The sequence below is a fragment of the Macrosteles quadrilineatus genome, unplaced genomic scaffold (assembly GCF_028750875.1).
Source record: "Macrosteles quadrilineatus isolate MER2022 unplaced genomic scaffold, UCM_ALF_1.0 Scaffold_7__1_contigs__length_78375512, whole genome shotgun sequence".
Classification (NCBI taxonomy): domain Eukaryota; kingdom Metazoa; phylum Arthropoda; class Insecta; order Hemiptera; family Cicadellidae; genus Macrosteles; species Macrosteles quadrilineatus.
This window is the reverse complement of record NW_026542600.1, coordinates 25,945,527-25,971,058: the sequence shown is the minus strand read 5'-3', so window position 1 is coordinate 25,971,058 and position 25,532 is coordinate 25,945,527. Positions and strand designations below refer to the sequence as shown.

General features: G+C 35.7%; 1 protein-coding gene across 1 annotated transcript; it reads right to left on the bottom strand.

The window, feature by feature from the left end:
* Positions 1–10,008: 10,008 nt before the first annotated feature.
* Positions 10,009–25,532, bottom strand: LOC128998474 (ADP-ribosylation factor 2). Its single transcript, XM_054424609.1, has 5 exons — positions 25,286–25,532; positions 17,567–17,647; positions 16,603–16,784; positions 16,081–16,206; positions 10,009–11,100 (listed from the first exon to the last, which is right to left on the bottom strand). The coding sequence occupies exons 1-5, from the start codon at positions 25,350–25,352 to the stop codon at positions 11,014–11,016; spliced, it is 543 nt and encodes a 180-aa protein (XP_054280584.1). The 5' UTR covers positions 25,353–25,532; the 3' UTR covers positions 10,009–11,013.

Genomic DNA, 25,532 nt, shown 5'->3' with positions numbered 1-25,532 from the left:
TGAAATGAGATGTAGTGATGGACTGTGATTGTACGACAGACACGAGTGGACTTTGTCAGACAGAGGTGAGACTATAACACTCAGTCGAAGGAGGAAGTGGATGATTCTGGCTGCCAACCATGGCTGTACCTGAAGAGGTAACATTAATCTGCCCTGTCATAATTGGTAAACACTGTTCGCATGCTACATGATTAAAGGAAACATTGCTGTTCATTTAATTTATTCGTTGAAGACACATTCATCTGTAACTGTTTTGGAATCCTGCAAATTGCTTAGGTTTGAAATGGTTTACGGAATAGTCAAAACACACACAAATATTTAGCTCTGGACTTGCACATCCAGTATGGTTGCATTGTCATTGTTAGGTGGGTTGACTGTTGATTGTCTTCAACTAATGTTTAATTGTTTTATGTAGCTTTACAGAAAACTATATGAATCTCAATTTTTTAAATTTTTACTGGGAAAACTTTTTGTGGCATTTGCTTACAGTACTTGAATAACTTGTGGTTTTATTTATTTTCCCAGTGGCAAGAACAAGAAAATTGAACTATTTAAGTTACCTTGTTAAGTAGCCGTTGTTCTTGCAGAATTTCCTGTTCTACTAATAAGGCTACTAAGTTATTACCATAATTGGATCTCAAGGAAACTTAAATAATTCAACTCGAATAACTGTAGCATATAAGACTTAATTATGTGTACTCTAATAGCTTACTTTTACAGTAATTTTTAACACGACCGATGACTCGTACAAATTGAAGGAACAGGTAGTAAAAATACCCAAAAACTAATTCATGCAAAGAGTTTAGTACAATGAGGTAAAAAGTCTAAAGAATTGTTGATAAAGACACTTATATTGAATCATCTAGATTTTATCATATATCTCTGCTACACTGGCCACTAAATGTTATAATCTTTTATATAATCAAGGATATCCACCCAAGATGCTTATCGAGTATCATCCAAAGTTTAATGTTTCAGCTGGACTAGAGAATGTTCCATTACCGCCGTAAGGTCACGAATTCTAATTCTGTGGTTTTCTAAATCCTATAATTAATTTTGTAGTTATTTATAATTTAATTACAGTTGTCCTCTGTATGAGGTAACGTACTATATGTTTTTTATGTACAACCCTTCCACCTGTTGTTGGTTAAAATTTATTCCTTAATTGTTGTAACTAACCAAAAACTCTGTCAAGTTCCCCACACTCACACTCGTTGTTCGGCTGGACCTGACCTGCCGCCAGTTCTAGCCCTGCCGTCCGAAAATGATTTAGAAACAAATCAAATGGACCTAGAAACTGAAAAAGCGGTTGATTCAATAATTGATCACTCCTACTTCACTAACTCAAATATAGAAAACACCCCAACAAAAAATCCCCATGATCAGTTGTCACCAACTGATGAAAATAAGACACTAAATTACCATAATCCCCTCCCCCCACCCAAAATAAAAACAAATGCTGTAAAGTTTTACTCTTCTGAAAACAAAAGGGACCTTTTGAAGTTACCATTCAGGACAAAAAAAACCCTTCTCAGATGGTAAAATACTTGAACAACATCACAAGGGCATAAACTTTATAAATAGAGTAGGTAGATACCTCTCAGTGGTATGTAAGGACCATAATGCTGCAAATAGCCTTGTTCTATCCCCCTATTTTCCAGACTAAAATGTTTTTGTTCCGTCAAACAGAGTTCATTCAGTAGGTGTGGTTTACATTGAACCAGATATTAGTGAAAATGAAATTATGGATGGTGTTGAATCAAGGTACAGCGTCATCGATGTACAAAGAATCAAAAGATTTGTGAACAAAGAACTGAAGGATACCCACTTTGTAAAATTAACTTTCGAATCAGATATTCTACCCCATTACGTCTACCTCAATTATGTGAGGGTCAAAGTTGAATACTACAGGATTCCTGTAAAACAATGTTTCACTTGTTTTGCCTATGGTCACACAGCTAAGTCCTTGTACTAAAACCAAAATCTGTAGGGACTGCAGCGAGCAGTTTCACAGCGGTGATTGTGACAACCAACCTCGCAAATGTGTACATTGTTCAGGCCCTCACTCCAGCAACTCCCAAAACTGTCCAGAATATATTAGGCAAAGGAATATCCAAGATCACATGAGCATTTAATAGAACAGATTACACTTTACTGCAAGCAAACAATTTCCAATAACATACCAAAAAAGTCCAACAAAGTCTACTATATAGCTCCCAATCCTATGCACAGGTTACAAAGAGCGATCAGTGTTCTTACCAATACCCCACTAATTCTTTTTAACTCAATCTACAAAATAGCTTCTCATCCCTACAAGAGATTGACGAAACAGAACCATTGACAGAAAACTCTCCATAATCACCACTCATTAAACCAAAACAACCTGTTACTCACCAAAAAGGCCATCACACTTACCAAAGGAACAATGGAAAAGCCTAATAGAGTGCAAACAACCCAAAAAACATTGGGTGTCTATCGAACTGCTAACTCCAATACCAGTTCCATTGAAAAGGCAGGCTCATCCAACACTAGCTCAGTACAAAACTATGTCAGAGATCAATTAATTAAACAAATATGCCTGAGACTTAAGTCCCCTACCATAACAACGTTTCAACAAGTTGATGAGATGTTAGTTTCGCTAGTGGCCCCACACCGGACCAATAAAACGTTGACGAATAAAAACAATCAGACATTGAATGACACTAAACCTGGTAACACAATTCAATCATAGGTTACATCTAAAACTGGACATTAATAACCTAAACATAATTCAATGTAATGCCAGATCTATAAAAGCAAAATGGCCAGAACTTACTCATTTATGACGAAAAAATCCACATAGGACTTGTCCAAGAAACCTGGCTGAAGGACAATGACATTCTCACCGACAATAATTATCTCATTCATGGATTAAACAGACCTGATGGTTATGGAGGCATAGCCTTCATTATTCATAAATATCTATTAATTAGCCCAGTGTTGGACATAAATACAGCTGGACTACAACTACAGGTTTGTCATCTATCGAATTTTAAAATACCCATCACTATTTACAACATGTATGTCACCAATCAATCAGTAGATCCAGAATTCTAGTACAACAAATTAGTTTGCCATGACAATGGCTACTTGATAATCTGTGGAGATTTTAACCCATACTGGAGTGACGGAAAAGGTAATACGAGAGGATATGATATTTTCCATGAGTACAACAACTCATCATTCATTTTACTTAACGATAAATCTCCAACAACCGCACCAACCATGTTTCAGAGAAATGCCACAGTCGATCTATCATTCTGTACCCCTCATCTGCACGCTCTCCTTCAAAAGTGGGAGGTAACAAGTGATGCCTTAGATAGCAATAACTTACCTATTATTATTTCCTTTGAGATTAGACAGTTATCCAAAAAACCTAGTATGGAATTCACCAAACTGATAAAATGTAAAAGAAACTTTGAACTCGCCAACTCGGGGAAATTCACTAGGATAGTAGAAACTGAGCTGATAAAAACAAACGATTATTCAGTGGATCATCTTACCTTAGCAATAAATAAAGCTGCTTTGTTGAGTATCCCACCTGTAAAAACCAAGTGAAATCCGGTAAACCAGGATTCATTCCAAAGCACTGGTGGAATGAAAGATGCTCAAAAGCAGTCACACAAAGAAGATTAGCATTCTCCACTTTTAAAAGAAATATGACCTGGAACAACTTTAATGCGTACCAGACAGCCCAATTAAAAGCTAAAGAAGAAATAAAATTAGCAAAGAAATCCAGCCGGGAGAAATTATGCAGCGAAATAAAATGTAAAAAATCCACAACTCGTGCATGAAAAATAATAAGAAAGCTTAAATATAATAGTTTTAACAAAGGACCAATCACCAACCCCATCCTTACAAACAATGACCTAGTAGAGAAGTTTATGAAACATATTTGTACTGATTATGTACCTAACCAAGATGAGACTATTCCACCAACAATAAACCACTTTGAAGACCCTCTGCAAAGACAATTCAGCCTTAAAGAGATAAGGCAGGGCATTAAGGGAGGAGAGGTTGGTTAAATTGAGTCTTAAAAAAACACTGCACCTGGACTAGATGGCATAAGCTACCTTATGATCAAACACCTTCCAAAAAGTGCTTTGGAATGTCTACTTAACATTTACAATCAAATCAAATCAAATCATATCATTTATTTGTCTTTCGGATTTTTACAAATCATTGACAAAGTCAACACATCAGCCTATGAATAGGCCTACGTCATATACATACATACTACACATCTAAGTATCTAGAGGATGTAAAAATTAAAATGATAAATTAACTTAACTTTTTTCCTTTTACGCTATCTATTAATAAAACATAAAAACATTTGAGAGCTTAGTAAATTTCTTAAAATGAAGGAAAAATAAAATTTGGCTTGGCACAATAGAGATACCGGTCAAATGGAAACAAATGAAAATTATCGCTCTGCTTAAACCCCAAAAAAATGAACAAGGGGTAGAACCCTACAGAACTATATTGCTGATCCCTTGCTTTGTCAAGATACTTAACAAAATTATATCAAATAGACTAAACTATGGTTAGTTAATAAACTAAACATAATACCAAATACCGGTACACAGTTTGGTTTCAGACAGAAACTTGGCTGTGCAGACTACCTTCTGAAATTCATATCGCAAGCACATATTGCTCTGACCTATAATGAATCTATTATTGCCACGTCCTTAGATATGACATGTGCTTATGATAAAGTACAAATAAGTTACCTACCTTAATGGATAAACTCCATAAATTTGGAGTCCCGGCACAATATATAAAATACTTACATGGATGGCTCACCTACAGGCAGCTAGTCCTAATAAACCCTGAAAGCAATCATTACAGATATACGTACAAAGGCTTGCCCCAAGGAGATTCTCTAAGTCCTTTGCTGTACTCACTATATATTTCAGAAATTAACAGCTACATACCCTACCCAGTGCAATCACTCCAATACGCAGATGACATATTGGTATACACCGCTCACAAACACCTGATAGTAGCTAGGCAAGATAGCCAAAAGGCCCTAGACTCTCTCAGTGACTACCTCGCTTCTTTACACATCGAAATCAATCCAAACAAAAGTCAATCACTAATAATATCAAGAAAAAGGAAACAACACTAGATTACCAGCAATTAGAAATCAAGAGAGTCTACTTGTCGAATCTATGGGCATCTACTGGGCATTTGTAATAGACGACAAACTGAAGTTTAATACTCATATCAAGAATGTACAAAGACAATGTCAAGTCAAACTGACCTAAATGTAACTAAGCGAGAGTATGTGGTTGTAAAGGCACTCACCCAGACTTTGCTGTTGATGTTTACAAAGGACTCATCAGACCTAAAATAGACTACGACTACGGCTGCTTTTTATTTGGCTCTGCCTCCAAGTTAATCAATGTATTGGAAGTTAAACAAAATCGGGCTATAAGAATAGCTATGGGTGCTTTTAAACCCACACCAATAAACTGCCTTACTGGCAGAGATAGCTATAAAACCACTTAACATTAGAAGAAAGATTCTTACGGATAGGTTAACATACGAGGTTATTAGCTCTAAATACCATGCAGCCTATCAAGATTTAATTTAATGAGGCTCCAAGATTTAACGAGGATCGTCCATGGGCCTCCTTTTCGGGATAAGAAATTCTTGACAGCCCTTAAGCGTGAAGACTCCAACCCAACCCTTCTCACAACTTTCCCATCAAGGCGCCTTAGAATCCTACTAAATCCCATCAATTAACAGGACACAACAAAAAACAAAAACCAAAATGAAATAAGCCACCAAACTAAAACAAAACCCTCAACAATACTAACAAAAACCAACCAAATACCACAGAAACCTCAGAATTGTCAAATTAATTAGTGCACAATGAGGCTGCATATAATATAAGCCTGCTTTCGAGCAAACGAGATAAAAAAAGACTCCTCCCATGAACCAAGAGGACTGTGGTGCTTGCCTACGCCTTCAGTATAAATAATGGGTAATTGTATGTATATACAGCATATACTTTTGACTTCAACTTGCATCTTGAGCATCCTTCCAGAGAGGAGACAACTTTTGTAAATCTGCTGTGGGGCTTCGGGCTCTACATCACTTCAAGGCTTCCCACACGAGGTTCAGCTTGTCTGGATGCGACAGCTACCAACTTCAATACCTGGGACTATGATGTGAAGGTGACTGAATCGGCGGTGGCGGACCACGACTGTGCAGTAATCCAAGGTAAAGACAGACCAGGTAACATGCAATAGTGTTGTTGATAGCTACGTAGTACATAAGAGATCTGTAGATAAAGATAATTTACCTTTGCTTAGAAACAAACTTTCAAATGTAAATTGGGACAGCTTTAAGTCAGTGTCAGATCCAATTTCAGGTTTCCATAACTGTTCTATGCTGTTTCAAGAAAAATTTGATATAGTTTATCCTATCAAGTTGTTCAAATGTAGGGCTGATACAGTAAAACCTGTGATGAGGGACAAATCCTGGTACACCCATGATCTGAAAAGATTGCGATCCTTTATGACCTTTGCTCATGACCACTACAAACTTGCCCTTGACGCTAACTCTAAAGAGAGGTACTTCTTGCTTTACAAGAAAATAAAAAGTGTTTATAGTTCTAGAGTTAAGATAGCGAAAAAATCCAGCAATGTTAATAAGATAGCTGCTGCTCCCAACACTTGCAAAGCAGCATGGGAGCTGGTCAAGTGCAGAAAACCCACCCCTGGACCCAAGGTAACAGTGTCCCCTGATACTTTTAATGATTTTTTTGTGAAGGTAGCGGATGACATCAAGTCTAACCTCCCTACCCTGAAGCAAAGAGGGAAAGTGGATGTACCAATAAACCTCGCAGGAAATAACACACTAACAACTTGGACTGAGGTGAGTGAAAACTATATCCTAGCGTTAGTGAAAGGTTTTAGGGACTCCGACAGTCAGGGCATCAATGGTCTGTCATGCTCTATTCTAAAGGGCACAGTTGATAAGATAATCTTGCCACTGACTAAACTTGTAAACCTCTGTCTGACTAAGGGAATTTTTCCGGATAGCCTAAAGATAGCTAGGACTATCCCCATTTACAAGAAGGGCAATCCTTCCGACCCAGCAAATTAAAGACCCATCTCTATCCTGCCAGTCTTCTCCAAGGTGCTGGAGACCATAATGAAGAGACAATTTTTGGCATATTTTGAAAGCAACCAACTATTTTCAAATGCTCAGCATGGTTTTAGGAGTGGGCGCTCATCATCTTCTGCTCTCTTGAATCTTGTAAGTGCCATTACAGATGCTTTAGAGGAAAACTATTCGGCTCTTTTGAGGCTCTGCGACCTGAGCAAGGCCTTTGATGTGGTTTCACACAACATACTGTTGGCCAAGCTTAAGAGGTATGGTATCGGAGGCACAGTTTTGAACACCCTAAGTAGCTACTTGGCAGATCGAAAGCAGCTCGTGTCTTTGAATGAAACCTCTTCAAGGGTGCAGATTATTCCCCACGGGGTGCCCCAAGGATTGGTGGTCGGACCCCTGTTGTTCAGCATAATGATCAACGATCTGGACAAACCTTATTGTTTGCTGACGACACCACCTTGTTCAATAGGGGGAAGAACATTGAGCGATTGAGGGCAGGAGACAACCTGCTAGAAATGGCTAAGGATTGGTTTATAACAAACCGCTTCAAAATCAATGAGGCGAAAACCCAATCCCTAATCTGCACTCTGCGATCGAGGATAGAGCAGGACGATGCTGTAAAGCTATGAGGTTTCTGGATTGACCCTAGGTTAGGCTGGAACATTCGCACAGACAAGGTTTGCGTCAAGTTGTCAAGAGTACTCTACCTTCTCAGGAAGCTTAGAGATTTTATTACTAAGAACTACTTGATTACAATCTACCATTCCTTGTTCCATAGCCATATACTGTATGGAATAGTACTCTGGGGCCAATCTCCTTCTGCCCAGGATATACTATTGCTGCAAAAGAAAGCCTTGCGAGTCATAACATCCTCCGGCCCAAGAGAACACTGCCGACCCCTTTTCAAAGAATTGGGTATCCTCACCGTTGTTAGCCAGTATGTCCTGAACAGCCTATTACTGTTAAAAAGAGAACAAACTGTAACTGTAAAAAATTCAAACCTAAATAAAATTGTCTCCCAAACAAACAACCTAAAGGAAATTGTTTCACAAATAAGCAAATAAAAATCTGAATGAAATGAACAAACCTATTGAATCCAAATCTGAATAAATTTTTGGTTTGTAATGTTTATGTTAACATGCAACAACAGGTTTATACTCACTTTCATTGTGTTCATTATTTGCAAACATTTTACTTATAAACAATTAGTCTGTCATTCTAACACTTAACAACACATTTTACGTTAGGTTAAATACAAGTGTTGAACGACAATTGTAAACTTGCACCAACAGGTTTATAGGTTAAATTAAGTCGATGTATCAATAGTCAGATGGAATGAAGAATAAACTGACGTATAAACAGATGATCGTAGTTGTAGAATCTTTAAGTGTTGTCAACTGGTTTTAAGCATAGGCCTACACGTATTACTTGCCTAATAAAATCACACTTTTTGTGTTGTTTGGTAGAAATACTGGAGTGCTACAAAGTAAGTAAATGCAGGAATTAGCTACTTTGTGTTCTATAATCAGTACAAGAAAGCCTGCTTTGTCAGGTAACTGTAGGCAAAATATTTTTCATCTACCAATATGCTTTTATCTCTTTGACACGATATTTACAACACAGATGTCATCAAGTACAACAAAAAAAAACTGTAGTGATAGGTTAACTCAGATTAGTTGGAGGTGCGTCAAACTGTGGTGTATTGGGGCTGGAACGCATGGAAAAATCGTTCCCACTCTGGTCTTTCCAAACTTCTATCTAACTTTTGATAGGCGACCCCTGTTTTTTTTAAACGATGGTGTGTTTCCACAGTGAAAAACCTTTGACTACACCACTTGCGAAAAATTATGAATCCATGGTAGTGATGGTGCCACTAATATTTATAAGTATAGTTCATTTTCGTTCCGTATCAGCTCAACTCTTGTTTAACTTCATAGGCCAGAGCCCGAGTGGATGGACAGATAATGTATTAATTGTGTTGATTTGGATGCACAATTACAGGTAAATGTCTTTTCCCAAACCCATTGTACATCCTTATTCTCCCTAATATTTTAAGGTTCTTGATTATAGAAACTGCACTAGCAAAAAGTTTCAGTCAACACTTATTAACTTCATTCAGGGTGGCGGTCCAAGCCTTTGGAGGATATTGAATTACTATTGAAACCCTCAATAGATTTAAATTTGTCCTGAAATACTGTTAAAAGTGTCCAAAACTAACTTGTCAAGTGGTACATAACTAATTTAGAAAGGACATTACTACATTAGACATTAGGTCACAAAAGATATTGGTAATAGCTATGAAAAATCTTTGTATCAATGTTTAAAATATATTCTGAAAGTTTTGTTTCTCTACATACACCAACACATAATTGTATCCTCCGACAATTCCTGTGACTGATGCCTCAACCAAAAATTGACCTTACATACTTAAAGAACTTCCACTTTTTTCCACTGTAAATTCAAGTAGTAAATCGTAAAATTTTGTTTTTATTTTTAAATCTTCAACAAAAAACATCTTCCAAAATTATTCTAAGAGTAATTTTACGTTGGTCTTTGTAACATTCTTAAATTAAGAAGCTTAACTGTTACATCTTTTCTAATTGGGGGAGCAAATAATAACAAGTTAATTTTTTTGACGAGAACTGGCTTGCAGTAGCCCAATGCTGACAGGCCGAGCTTGAACAGACACCACCCAAGACTGATCACTGTAGCTGTAGGCATACATCAACCAAACCACAATGGTAGGGAAACCCATGATGGATCTAACCCCATGATTTAGTCAATGATTTAGTTTTAAAATTTTACAATAAATAAGGCATTAAGGATTCAAGAAGAAAACTGTTCAGTTTAACTATTTAAATTTATTTAATAAACAACATAGAATGGAAACCGCTTTGGAACTAAATATAGTTATCATATTTACAGTGGCGGAAAACGCTCAAGCTTACAACTTAGATCCTACATTCACAACTTATGCTTGTTTCGGTGTACGTGATGAACACAAAGTACATATTTGAAAAAGACAAAACAAAGGAAACTATCAAATAATTTAGCTACGTAATTATTAGCCTCTTAAAGTAGGCCTAGTATTAAATTAAATTTTGATTTGTTTTAACAACATCCACAAATTTCCACGCTTAAATATGTCGTAAACATAGAGAACTGAGAGGTAACATGTAGGAATCTGTCCCAGTCAGTGAAAACAATTACATTATAATAACAAGACGTTGGCGTGTGCACCAACATATCCATTAATATTGAATGCACATTAAGAGTAAGAAAGGTTATGCAGTTTTTTTCTTAAAACTTACACAAAATTAAGAGATTTATTAAAAAAAAAACTATTTGTATCTAAATCTTTTTAGATACTGTCGAGTATCTTTGGAAATCGACAAATTAACTGTATGTTTTTAACTAAGAAATATATATTAAATTTTTCTTCTAAAGCATAATGTAACAAACAGTAGTCTGGAAACCCTTTTGGAATTGAATCTCAACTCTACCTAAAAACCTAACACTAGTTTTATAAGTTAACAGAAAGCAGCATATAATAAACTATTTAGTGAAAATGTAAAATAAACTATACTCAAACAAACTGCCGACCAAGACACTTGGCATAGCTTGGAAAAAAGTTATCTGAACAAAAAGTGCTGCTGCTTAAGAAGTAAAGTGAATTAGTTTGTAACTTACTGGAAATTTACACCTTATTAGGGTTTAGCATAAAGATCAAACAATCATGAGTCCAACATTAGATTGGGCCCAAAATGTCACACTGCCGTACATAAAAACAAACTTTATACAATACTTAAGTCCAGAAAGGATAATCACAAAAAAGGCACAATGCAATCACTTTTTGGCCAATTCATTAGACAACCAGTCGAGACCCTCGTATAATCCATGGCCCTGCGTAGCACAAGTAGCTTGGATATACCACTGGAAACAAAACATGCTAGATTAATAATTTTAAAAACAAATTTTTACAAACTTATTTTAGCATAGGCCTAATTAAGTTCAAGGATGGTTTTTTAAAGTGGGAGTCAGAATCTAACAACACAAAAACTACAGAAATCACCCCTTTACCCCCTTCAAAGTGCATTATCAAATTCATTTTATGACATAAATAATAAAATCTTATCATATGTGTGATTATATGAATGTCATCATAGAATATCAAGTCAAGAAAAATCATTTATTTATTAAATCAGAAATAGAGCAAGTTTTTAAGGTGCAACAAAAGTTTCTAGTAGGCCTACATAAAAGGATTAGGAAACAAGAAACTATGTTAATAATAAATGTCACCACATTTTCTTATCTTCAAAAGGCAACATTTTCTGAAAGTTAACCCTTCCCGGACGGGCGAAATCGTGACATTGAGCGGGAAAAAATTATAGGATAAAATAAAAATTAATTTTCCTTATTTCTGTTTTGCTATACATAAAATAAACACAATGGAACACCCCATACTGTCAAAATAATTTTTTGATGACAAGGGCAATTCTGGTAGTGGACAAATTGAACAACACAGTACTGTAAGCGTACGACTTGTTTGCGAGCCGGGTGCGCGGGGGGAGAGCGGTACCAATCTCCCACCACGCAGCCAAGTTTCCGTAGCAGTGGTCGGACTACGCTTTCTAAATCATTCGACCAGCGCTGTTCGCGTATTCCTTTTTTGCGTACACATTTTTAGAATTTAAATTTGAATTTAATTCAAATACCATACAATGTTCTATACTAAGGGTTCTATATTATTGTTTTGGTACTGTAGTAGAGTATTTTATTTTGATAGGCCTATAACTATTTTTTTTACTTATTTAAATGTACACCAAACGGTAAAATCATATTAGGCCTATATTCCAATTTAATTGTAAAGTTTGACTTTTTACGTGTAAATTATTAACTCTTATAGTTAGAGTTTATAGGCGATATCTTAAGATATAGTATTTTATGTAAAACCACATGCGCAGATATACCTATATACACAGAAAACCATAAGGCTTAGTACATATCATTATGGAAACTTTTGCTTATTTTAATATTATCTACAATAAATAACACCTTAAAATATCGGACGGGTTTTCCGAACACCCTTTAAAACGGTTAATGGCTTGCAGTTATTTATTTTATATCCTTAAGTTGATAAAACGAAAGGTGGTCTCTGTCGTACGTAAAGTATTTTATGACACTATTTTATGGCTGGAAGAGTATTTTATTTTATCATGTTCTATCGACTGTCAGTTTATTGGACTGTAGCGGTTGAGTAATTATTGAGTGATTGTTAAGCTGTGGGTTAAAAAAGTGTCAGGCTAGGCTAACATAGATTAATATCATGGCAACCGCCCGTAAAAAAGGGCAAACCATTCACAGAGAAGCGATGGAAATATTATAAGACCAACAGGAGCCGTGTGTTAGTGTTACGTATCCGCTAGGAGTAGAAGTAGTATAGACAACATTTTTAGGGCGACTAGTAGCAGATCGCCAAGCGCCCGGCTGTGGTGGGGGCCCCTCCTGGCTAAGGAGGCGGTGGAGGGGCCACGCGCAAACAAGTCGTGCGCTTACAGTATCTGATAATGCATGCGGCTTTGAGGTCAGGGCGCATTAGGATTGCATTCATGCACAGAGGTAGGCCTTTCAATTAACCCCTCAAAGGTCATCAGGAGGCCCCCTTCATCGGAGGCGGGACCTGAACAATATTGTACCTTTGCTTGCACTGCAACATCAGGTGAAATACCCAGTGGTGTACTGTACTGAAAGCTTCAATAGGGACAACGACTCCAAAAGGTCATTGACTGAGGTGGACCACAGACTAGGTCTACTCTGATTCAATCATTCAATCAATCAAGCTCCTTGAAAATGCCAATGGTATAGACAATGACAAAAAAATTGTAATTATCTCCCATGGTCATACACCATCATGGCTAAATCCTAAAAATCTCCCGTGGTTGTGTATACGTCATCATCGTCTCCTACGAACGAAGCAAAATCCTGAATATCACCCGTGATCATGTACTCATCGTCATCGTTTTCCGCATTCACAGCAAAATTCTGAATACCCTCGTGGTAACAGAAATATCATTGTTGTTCACAGCAAATTCCTGATTACCTCCTCGGTCTTATTAGACATCAATATCGTCTTCCGCAATCGCGGCAAAATCCAGAACACTTCCCGCAGTTGTATGGATATCATCATTATTTAATCACACATCGAATTTCCAAAATAAATTTTGATTATCTACAAAAATCATTCAAGGGCCGCTAAAATTAAAGCTACAATAATTTTTAATTTTTAACAGCAGTTGGGGGAATGGAGAGATGGTTCACTGAAGGATGTCAAACCACGGGTTGCCTCAGATTAACTCTAATTTGTGATAATTAGTATACAGTTTGTTAAAATTTGGATATTCATAATGTTTGTCTCCCAAAACAAGAACATTTCACTAGGATTACTAAGAGAGATGAAGGAAGAGGACAACAATAAACTTTAGCATTTTCTATCTTCTTTCTTGTTGATGAATAGTTCAAATTAAGTAACTTACATGGGTGTCCCATTGGTAGGTCATGGGAGCAAATATTAACTATGGTTGGGAAGAGATCAAATATTGAATCATGTTTTTGAATCAGCACCATAAAATTGCGTAGTTATTCACTACCTGAACAATCGTATCAGCAGCAGAATAGGCCTAGAATGACCTAGCACAGAGTGGGTGGCAAAGCTCAGGACTTTAAATTGTATTCGGCAAATCCTCAATTAATATGTTTCATGTTTTTAGCTTAAAACTAATTATGTTCATTACCTGAATGTTCAGGCAAATTGTTTTCAGTTGGGATTTTTAATATTTGAATTTAGAGATATTTTTGGAGACGGAATCTTGCACTAATAGGCTACTGTGATCGCATAATAAAGTTATCAACATTTAGACATGTCTCTTATAAATAGTAATCTTAAGCTTCACATGCCTCAATAATTTAAAGTTTATGAAATATTGTGAGGTTTTCTTAGTTAAATATTGTGTCTTCAATTACACAATCTTCACAATTATAATTTAGAGGTGTATCTTTCAGTAACATTTTATAGGCTATATGATAGTATTACTGATAATAAAATGATAATAATGATGTTTATTGATATTTTTAAATATTTGGGTTAGGAGAAAAAAAACCACTATGTAGGTAGGTCTCCAGACCGAAAGTTTGGGCATCACTGACTTAAAGGATAAAATGCAATATGTTGAAACAATTTTAACAGTTAAACAAGTTGAAGTGAAAACAAAAGTACCTTTTGTGTTTTTTTATGTTTTTAAATCATTGGTTAGCCTATATGGTACTCAATTTTCTGAAAATATTTCAGAATGAGCCGTGATACAGGGTCGTCGTGTGGTTTATTGGCCGGGTGTTGCCAGACGCCCTTCCCCAAACACATAATGAGTGATGCTCGTTATACAAAGTTGCGTGGAGGGTTGCGTCACTATTTGCATTTTACCTTGAAAAATACTAGAGTTAGGAATCAGGGATTAAATTACTTAAATTGTCAATGAAATCTTTTTTAATTGATGATAATCAAATCCATACAATTGGTGTTAGAACATAAAAGTAGTATACAAGCGAATCCAGCTCCATTTTCATAAAATATTTAATTTGGGAAAAGGTTGCAAATATATAAAGTGATTAGTATCAAATAATATGCATTTGTTCAATAAATACTTACAACGTAATATTTAAAATTCAGTTATACACAACTTTCTAAAATACGTTATGTACATCTAACCTAATTTTTTTTCCAATTTTGTTGTATTACTTTTGACATGGAACCCGTGGCGCGCCCCTGTCGCCCCGCCCACAGGACGGCCCTGCCGTGATATTTTCTTAAAATGATGGCACAAAATTAGTTTTATTTATGAGTTTTTTTTATTTGTTATTTATGAGTCAGCTACTGGAATATTAATAATTTATTATCTTTTTAGGCAAAACACATTCAAAACTCATTGCTTATACAGACATTATCCAAATATATTATTGAAATTAAGTGTGTAAACCGTTGGTTTATTTATCTCATACTAATTTATGTTTTTTTTTACAGTCCGTACTACTTTGGAAAATTATTTTATGACTATGCTCTAACCTAAAGAGGGCTTTATATGGTTATATCCTCTTTTGGTAAAATTAAAAATAACGTTCAACCTTTCACATGTAATTTTTGTAATTCTAACTAGCCTATTAGGTTTAGTTACTAAATAATATTTAACTATTTGACTGCTGAAAAGGCCTAGGTCTTTGGTAGGCCGTATTACATTTTTTAAGTTCTAAATATCAAATTTTACAGTGATTACATCTTACAAGTTAATTTGAATAATATTCTCTAAGAAATCTTCAATGTAGTTTTAACTAAACCAACGATTTACAAATTGTATTAATATTCCAATAATAGTGCTGATGACGTTAAACTAACTAAACGCTAGGTATATAATATTAAGGATTATAGGATTATAATTTTAAGTAAAGGTGAATTTGAAGGATGGCCGCTTTTGCTTATGTATTATTTTACTATCTAGCCTATAAAACATTTCTAGTAGGCCTACAGTTACACCATTGCAAACAATTTTTTTTAAAATTTAAACTGAAGAGAGATGTATTTCTTAGAAACTGAACTAGAAATGTCACTAGTTAGATGATACAGTCAATAGCAATAGGTGAACACTTATTAATAATAAGAGTCATTTATTCAAGAACAACTTTTGTTTAACTATCCATACCAAAGGATTTACTATGTTGTTTGATACTCATACCCTTCTAAGGGAAGTAATTCTAACCCCCTTCGTTTTATTGATATGCCTAGGATTCGACCTGTCTCTCTAGCACAAGGGACATCAAGGTTGAACCAATATTTGAAATATTTGAATTTACAGTCAAACAACTCACATGTCTGTTCCTGAGTTGGTTCAAGCCAAGCTTGTCCGTCAGTTCGGAAGCACTCATAGCGTTGGGCAGATCCTGCTTGTTGGCAAACACCAACAACACAGCGTCACGAAGCTCATCTTCTTGTAGCTGAACAATACAACACAATTACTGACTAATGTAGGCTAAAATTACTAAAACTGCCATTCATAAATCAGGTTTATCTCTTTTAAACTGAGGAAATGGATACAACCGACTGACTCAACCAGGTTTTAATGAATTTTCTAAGGGAAAGAAGTATAATAACAGATTGTCTAACATTAATACTATCTCTTGACAATGTAACCTAATGTTGTTTCATGGATCCAGTAATATTGTAGTACCGTACTCCTCAAATTCATTTGTAGAAGAAATTGCAGAAAGGGGATATGGAGCGGTGTTGGTGTAATGGTTACAAATTTAGGGAGGAGGTTGAGGCTAGATATTTAGTGGTCTAGGCTGACAAGAGGACTGGGTGTGCAAAGGTAATTTACAAACGACACTGACCATATTGGCTAACTCCTTCTCTGACTCAGCTATTCGATCTTTGTCACTAGAGTCAACCACGAAGATGAGGCCTTGTGTGTTCTGGAAGTAATGTCTCCAGAGAGGTCTGATCTTGTCCTGGCCTCCAACGTCCCACACCGTGAAGCAGATGTTCTTGTACTCCACTGTCTCCACGTTGAAACCTATACCGATAAACATAATGAAAACTGCTTATGAAGTTAAATATGTTTAGCAGGTCTACAATCCTTTATAATCCAGCCTATGTAGTTGTGAAGTTGTTGTAACTACTACACGACAGATTGGAAAAACCATACACATATTATTAAACCATACCGTACTGTTTTTTTTTATTCCATTAGAATTATATTCTGATAAGAGGGGTATTTAACGTAGGCCTATAGGCCTGCTATTTGTTTAGTGAGTCAGTAATATACAGGGTGGTGCAAAAAAAAGGAAACCCAAACGCTAAGAGCTATTTCATGAATATTGTACTGGTGTTCAGAGACATTTCCGCCCAGCAGTGCTCTTGGATGGCCAGCAAGATCATGGACCGAATGGAATATGTTGTTACTAACGTTGTTACTAATGTTAAGGACGACAGGTAGAACATGTTTTTGATTAGTTAATTCATTGTAAGCTTTGTTTTAGTAAACTATTAGGCCTAAACATTTATTTTTGGGTTTCCTTTTTTTGCACCACCTTGTGCTAATAAGTGAAGTCCTGAAGGCAAAATTATTTGATGCACTGATGATTTGATTCACTGACATTTTTCTTGTAGGCCTACACTTGCCTTTTCACAATTATGGCATACAGTGAGTGGCAAACTGGAAGCGTATGTTGAACATTTTATTTATTCAGGTTTACTGATGGTGAGTGAGGCTTTATAAAGTAAATATATGTAAATAACTTTTTAATCATATGTGTACAAAGCAACAAGTAGAAACAAAATAAAGAAATGTCTCACCAATAGTAGGAATGGTTGTGACTATTTCTCCGAGTTTCAATTTATACAAAATTGTAGTCTTTCCTGCAGCATCCAAACCAACTGAAAGCATAAAAACACAATTAATGAGAACATGCAAATAAAGACATGAAATATAGGCTTAATGCTTCACAAGTACTGTGAAGGATCTTTTTTGGGAAGATAAGGTTTTATTGTGATTTTGTACTATACTTGCTATTAGGTGTTCCAATATAAATCTCTACACCAACATTATAGTCCAATAAAAGGTATCAATCAATTTAAATTCTAAACTGATACATATTTTATAGTAGTTTACGCAACGATTGCGTTAAGTTAGTCTTTACGACACGAGTAGAAAATTCAAGGCACAGGCCTTGGCGAGTGCCTTAAAAACTTCTACGAGTGTCGTAAAGTCTAATAACGCGAGTTGAGTACACTACTTTACCTACGACCGTTTTTTAATTACTAACAAACTGGTTTTTAATTACTAATAATCACTACTCATAACTTCAGAGAGGTTATGTTTTCGTTTATTGTCATTGCTACTGAAAGTGATGCAACGACTTATTGTATAGGCCTAATCAGCTGATTTCATGTAATTACGTGTTTGTAAAAATGTGTTAAATAATAGGCCTACGTTACCTTTTCAGAGAATAGGTTCTACTAGCAGCATTCTTACCATAAATACTGTATTAGGTACAATTAGGGAAATAGTGCATATTTCTTGGACAACTAAATAATACTATGAAACAGTTAATTTACAGTTAGATCTCAACATCGAATATGTGGTCCATAATGAGTTGGGTGAAAAAGTGGTTAAGAGGTTTTCAAAACAAACCAGAAGCACTTTTTCATTTATCAATTCAACCTTATTTTGTTTTGTCCATTTAATGAATTGATGGTATGTAATTTCATACCTTTGTTTCAATTTAGGTGACAAAAAATTAGCACAAACAGTTTGTGCTCTCATTTCTATCTCATCAACTTCACTTTCACTAACTGACATTTTTAAATCAGTTTAGACTACCTTCCTTTAACTTCCACCAACTTAGGTTAAGAATACGTGAGTATCAACAGGAACAAGTCGGATCAACAACTAAAATTGTCAACTGATCAGCTGATAAGCTGATTAGTTGACATTCAAAGCATTACAATTTTACTTCTTTTCTCTCAATCCTTGAACCTCATTGGTCTGTTACCCGTGTTGTTATGAGAAAAACTATGCTGTTATGAAAGTAAACAGCTGTTAAGTGAATGACTTGAGTAGAAAATTTAAGGTATGAGCCTTGGCGAGTGCCTTAAAAACTTCTACGAGTGTCGTTAACACTATTTACGCGAGTTGCGTACACTACTTTACCTACGACGGTGTTTTAATTACTAAAAATCACTCCTCATAACTTCTAAGAGAGGTTATGTTTTTGTTTATAACCTCTAATTGACACTAACAGTGATGCAACGAAATATTGTATCAAATACTAATTGCACCAATCAACAATAAAATTGGCCTGAACAGCTGATTGGTTGAATTTCGAATCATTACAATTTTGCTTCTCCTCTCTCAATCCTTGAACCTAATTGGTCCGTTACCCGTGTTGTTATGAGTTAAACTATGCTGTTATGAAAGTAAACAATGCTGTTATGAGATACTTATCAATTCTAAGAACTATACTGAAACGGCTACTTTAAAAAACGGTCGTAGGTAAAAGATTTTTTGTAACCAAAATAAAAAATTATAATATTTAACACACCCAGTGATGCTGCTTGGTTAGTAAGTAAAAACAACTTTATCAATTCTGTAAACCCCTCATACAGGCAGTTTATATTTCTTATTTACAGGTAAATTACCGGTAACAAAACATTGCTGTTTTATTGTTAATTTATCTATAAGAGTATCATTCAATAATATGTCGTTTTTGATTGGTGGTTTATAAGCTGTAATATTTAGGAAAGACCTAGTAATAAATTGCAATTCGTATGCGTTAGTAGGAGAACCACGATAAACAAATAATTAGGAACATTTGTTTCATGTGTTTCACTGAAAATGTAATAAAAAAGTAGCAAACTCATATATTTAGTTTTCATCGAAGCTTTTGGATTATGAACATACATTAAATATTGTAAAATACTTTTGATCATCACAGTGATCATTCAGTGAAAAAGTTTTATCAGTAACTAGAAAGTAAGAAACAGCTAGTTCCTATGTGATAGCAAACATTGCTTATCAGAGTTAGATTGTAAACACATTTATCACTCACTACTTGCAACCAAACTATTTTAAAAAGCTTGAGAGACTGACTGGTTAGACAAAATAAACAATACCTTGAACACATGGTTGATTATACGATTGCTAATAATGTACACCTGAATATTTGTCTATTTTCTTCTTGACTATTTTCTTAACAGTTTGCTCTTCGTGGTAACAGTTTATGTATATAATTTATGAACAAAACTATGTGGAAAAGCTTGATTACTGTATTTTAATAAATTTACAAATGATCTATGATAGGCCTAATATTTTGATTTTCATTATTTTAGGTGTTTAATCACAATTGTAAGCATTGAATCATATGTAGTCCTCATGGCACGTCTTTTTTGACAGTGTCAGCAGGTTTACATATCAAGTTGATTTAACACACTTAACACATGTAACCAAATCAAATAACCAATAATCAATAGTCAAATAACTGATCGATGAGGTTCAGCAGCTGTTACCAAAACATAGCCAACTGAGAGTGTGGGTGTTGTACCTTGAAGTTAAATCTAAAAATTAATTGGTGAATACTAATGACTAAACAAATCAAATTTATGTCCTTGAGTGGTATAAAAAGTACTCGCCTTAGGCTCGCCCCAGGCCCCCATTGAGGGTGGTGGCTTATTAGATTACTCACTACATAAAAATGGGGAACTTAAGGGATTTATTTTGGGAGGAATTGCATTTTAGCAAACAAATTAGACTAAATTTAACTGCTTTGTTCAACAGTACAAACTCTATTTGCTGTATTATGATAATAAATATTAATATTTGTACAGTGAGAAAGCTAGTTTGTGCTATTTTTCTTGCACTACCTACATATTATCCATCAGCACTTTAAATATCTCATTTCAGCATAGGTTAACTTATTAAATATTAACCTAGTCGTTTCATACTAATTCTAAGAAAGGTTTTACAAAGACAAAAATGTAGAGTAGTACATCTAGCCATTTGAGGAAGTTGTGACAAGAACACAGCTTAATATACGTCACTAGGATGTAAATACGACGGTTGTCTGTAAATTAACGTCCCCATTGAGTCCCATTACAGCCAAGCAAGATAGATCAAATCTGAGACCAAGGTCCTGTTCCTTACCTCATCCATTACTATTCTAGGACCATTAGTGTTGCCATGGTATTTGAAAACGTTGTGAAAGAAAATGTAAAATACCAGCAACTATGGATCACATTAGGAACAAGACGGTGGCCTCGGATTTGATATAGCTGGTTTGATTGATTACAGCTCAATGGAGGTCTTAATTTTAAAACAACTTTTCAATCTTACATTGTCACTCTTTTTTACTAAAAAGACCGAATCCAACCTTTAAAGTGTTTCAATTCTACACTAAATATGAAGGGTTTCTATGGGACTACAAACCCCTCCTTTTTATTAACTTGTTTTAATAAACATTTTTATATGCAGTTACCGGTACCTTTTAATTAGGTAACATGTTAACTGCAAAAACTGTTATTCACATGATCTCATTGTTCTGAGTTTCACCATAAACTGATCAGAGTTATCATGTCTATTAACATGACTCATATTTAGATATTTAATTTCAGATAGGCTACATAGATATGTAGATATTTAAGTTTTAAAGGACATTGTTTTTGTCTACTCGGGACCCTAAAAAGAAAGATCACAATCGTCTTGGATCCAGCCTTACCTTATAAGACCATAATAGGAATTACCGATAGGCCTACTATAAGTAAGAAATTCATCAAACTAGTAAACACCTTTAACAGCTTATGTTTAGGCTTATTGGCATCAATCGTAGAATGTAAGTTGATACCGAATGCAGCTCCCTACTCAACCACCATAAGTGAATAAGTGAACAATTTCAAATTAATTTAACATTTAACCTACTATCAGCAAAACGTCCCACAAAATTGAGAAATTGTTGGAAAATGGTAGATCACTTATGACCCAGAGGGATCAAGTTCGAAACCATTTTAAAACTGTAAGTTAGGTAAGTTAGTCATAAGTTGATCAGACTGCAGAAGTGCAAGAAAGTTTCATGAACAAGCTTCTAACACTTATTGTGGAGGCGTGGTCTTCAGCAAGTGACAGGATGATCCTTAACGTTTTAACTACTATACCGAGTTCCGTTTTGAGGCAGAGTTGACAACAGCAACAGAGCAGAGTCCATTGAAGCGAAGGTTCACTTGAAACTTCGCTGTGGAAGAATCAAGTCACCTCAAAATGACACTTTGCATCGAGGATAAAAAGTTGAAGTGTAGTAGTGATCAAACTTATGTGTAACAGTCGTCACCTACAGACCATGAATCCACTACAGAATATGATATCTAATCGAACCTAACTGGCAAAGCAGGCTGTGTGTGTGCAGGCGGTAGGCCTATATCTGAGAATGTAAGATATTTAACCAATAAGTTAAATGCTACTTTTTAAGAAATTGTGAGGCGAGCTATCTAGGTAAGTAGGTTAGTTATAATTTTTATGTCAACACAACCGCAGAATAACAGAAAATACATTTTAGACCAATAGGCTATCAGATTTATGAAGATAAAGTGTGTAAAACTCCCATGCAGTCTTCCAGTGTGCTAGAAAGATTAAGTTAGTTAGTGTCACGGCAGTTAAAAATGAATAAGACTATTTCTAGTTTTAAAACCTCAAAAAAGTTAACTGTACATGTAACATATAACTAACACTAAAAAGACTGACAACTGGCAAGACTGACAAGGGACTGGCGTCGTACTGTAATACAGCTACTAGGTGGTCACGAATTGTGGATATTTAAATAGACATGCACTGTGGATGCGATACTCCCTGGTGAGGATAAACGTCCGCACTAGTCAGTAATATGACGATCCGCAGTACTATCCTGATAATTATACCAAATTTGTTAATTAACTTTTATGGCAAAAATGTGGTTTGGATTCAACTATAAACCTCAGGTCCCTTAGTTGCCATCAGCTGTATGGGGCTATTAATTAACAGCTGTGTCTAAGGAGCATGTCGGCCTTAGTCACTAACAAGACTACAAGAGCATTAGTTCCATTAAAAACAAATGTAGGAATACCTACATTCGTATGGTTGCCATTTCCCAAGAAAGTATTTAAGTATTAACAAAACAAACAATTAATGTAATTATTAACAAAATGTCCGTCTCAGAAGCCCTGCGTTAGTGTCTTTTTAAGCGGGGTCTCACAGGGCGAGGGTTTCGGTTTGTGTGTTTCTAAGCGAGGTCCATTATTTTTCAAATGGGGTCTCACAGACCGGGGGTTTCGGTTAACGTCAGCCGGAGTAGGGTTTCGGTATTAGTGTTAAGTACAGTAAATCACAAGATATTTCTTTGTGATATGGCTGAACACCTAACAAGAACATTGAGACAACCTCTCATAGATAATTAAAAATTCACCCCAGATTTCAGGGACAAGCCTTCATTCAATTGTACTTTGACATAGTTTTGCGCGTTGCATTCCACACAAGTTAATAATAAAGTAGGCCTATTCACACTGAAAAAGGGGCGGCCTACTCTTGCTCGAGTGCTTGACACGTCAGAAATACTATTCAAGGAAGCCAAGGCATGGTTATCAGCCAACAACCAGCTGAATGAGGATAAGACGCAAAAAATTGTGTGCTCCTTAACCCGATATCGCCAGATTGAATACAAAGTCAATCAGCCCGGTTTCACTAGCCTATCTACCCCAAACTGACATGGGCTGAACAAATTGGGTTTGTATGTAAGAGGTTGTATCCCCACATTAGGCTATCTACTGGTGGTATTTTTAATTAAACAACCTATCCGGCATCAAATCAAATAATCTTTATTCATTATTGAAACAGTCGGTCTCAGTGGAGAACAAGATAAAAGGCCTAAGGTTAGCATAATTTAGAATTTCATAATTATCTTTAGACCTTATTCTACTCGAACCAACACCAAATAGACCCAGGCCTACTTGATCGAACCCACTAAGAGCCTCCTGGACTTGATAGGCCTATTTAGGGGCGGTTCACGAGTCACGGGTTTATATCATAGTAAGTTATGATAAACTACATCAGTTTCCTGATAAAAATATTTTGGAAAATAAAAAAAAAAATAATAGGTAATAAGTTTGCGCTCAATGAAATTGTATAAATTATAGGCCTATAAATATTTGAAAATAGCCACTTTGTTCTAAATTTTATGAGGATTACAAATATATAATAATATAAGGAAGTAGATTTGCAAATAAATAAGTTATGGGCAAAAACAGATTTCAGTACATAGCGTTTAGCTAAGAATGCATAGCCTAACCATAGCTAGGAATCTGGCTGATAATTTACATCAATATCACTACCTACTTCTTCAGGATCATCAACCAGCCCTTCAAAATCACTTAAATCTTCTTATAATGCACCACGTAGGCCTATATCACTACTTTTGATTTTTAACACTAAAACAATGATAAACGTAATAAAACACATCAGTCATCGGTCCGAGGTTAACAAAGCTGTTTACAAATACGCACGTCAGCTGTCTGCTACAATATTTTCGGAACTAAAATGAATAGCGCTTAGAGACAGACCTCCGGAGAAAGCTCTGAATCAAACAAAAAGAACGATACCTAACTCAATCCAGTTCAATCCGATTCAGTCAGTCATAGAGCCTTCGCCGTAAACGATGTTCGTGTGTCAAAAATCGACAAGTGACACTACACAAAGTGTGTCGTGAGTCGATTTTTCGACAAGTGACGCTCGGAGGGTTAAAGCGGTCGAGATGACTAAGATTCCCGGGTCTGAAAGGGTTATTAATTTCATAATTCAATTATCAATCAAGTAACTTAAAACTTTAGTATAAAATGAATTTAAGTGCAAGTTCACAACCTTTTTATGCAATATCAGTAAACACTCTGTATACTGTAATAATAATAATTTATCACGTCATCCTATTGTTTTGGAACTCGTCGACCGCGAGCAGCTGCTCGGCAGGTAGCCCACTCGGCTGTTGCCAACCTTAAAACGAAAGTTCCCCGTCAAATCCCTGCTGTTGAGCAACGGTCAGCGTTGGTCTCGGCTAAGCTTGATCTCGGCTAACGCTCTATGTCGTGAACCCATTTTTTGGCTGTCGGTTAAAATTGGCCGAGAACAACGATAACCGCGGGCCACGGAACCCCGTACTCGTGAACCGCCTCTTAAAGTTATAAATCAGGCCTAAGTTAGCCTTGGTTGGATTATCGTCAAATTAGTAGGTATCTGACCATCAACTTGAAAGTCATTGCTTGTTTTAAACTACTACATTGGTCTTAAGGAAATGGCTATAATTTTATACCAAGAATGATAGGTCTATGATAGAGCCTATCCCATTCTGACGTGACCTTAAGGATGAGTAAGGTTTTGCATAAGAACGTTTTTCAGGCATACTTAGTGAGATGAAAGCAAATCATTAACAATCCGAGAGCATTGTTAGATATAAAAATGAACTGATTACAGTATATTTGTTATTTGTCTAAGTATATCTCACTCACCCATCAAAATCCTCATCTGCTTCTTCCCAAAAAGCCGGGTTAAGACACTGGATATTGTAAGCCCCATGATTTCGACAAACAATCAAGTCAAGGAAACTTTATCAGACGTTTCGATAATCTTTTAATACTTTTAATCCACTAAAATATCAATTATGCCACGTAGATATTATAGCATTTCAAACTTCGATTAGGTTATCTTCAATGGCAGTTTCAATTTGTCACCACCGTACTCGCACTCGCAGTAGTC

Coding starts and splice junctions, on each gene's coding strand:
- LOC128998474 (XM_054424609.1), bottom strand. CDS start 25,352: ATGGGGCTTACAATATCCAGTGTCTTAACCCGGCTTTTTGGGAAGAAG. Junction 17,648..25,285: donor GCAGATGAGGATTTTGATGG/GTGAGTGAGATA, acceptor TTATGCTTTCAG/TTGGTTTGGATGCTGCAGGA. Junction 11,101..16,080: donor ACCAACTCAGGAACAGACAT/GTGAGTTGTTTG, acceptor TTTTGTTTCCAG/TGGTATATCCAAGCTACTTG.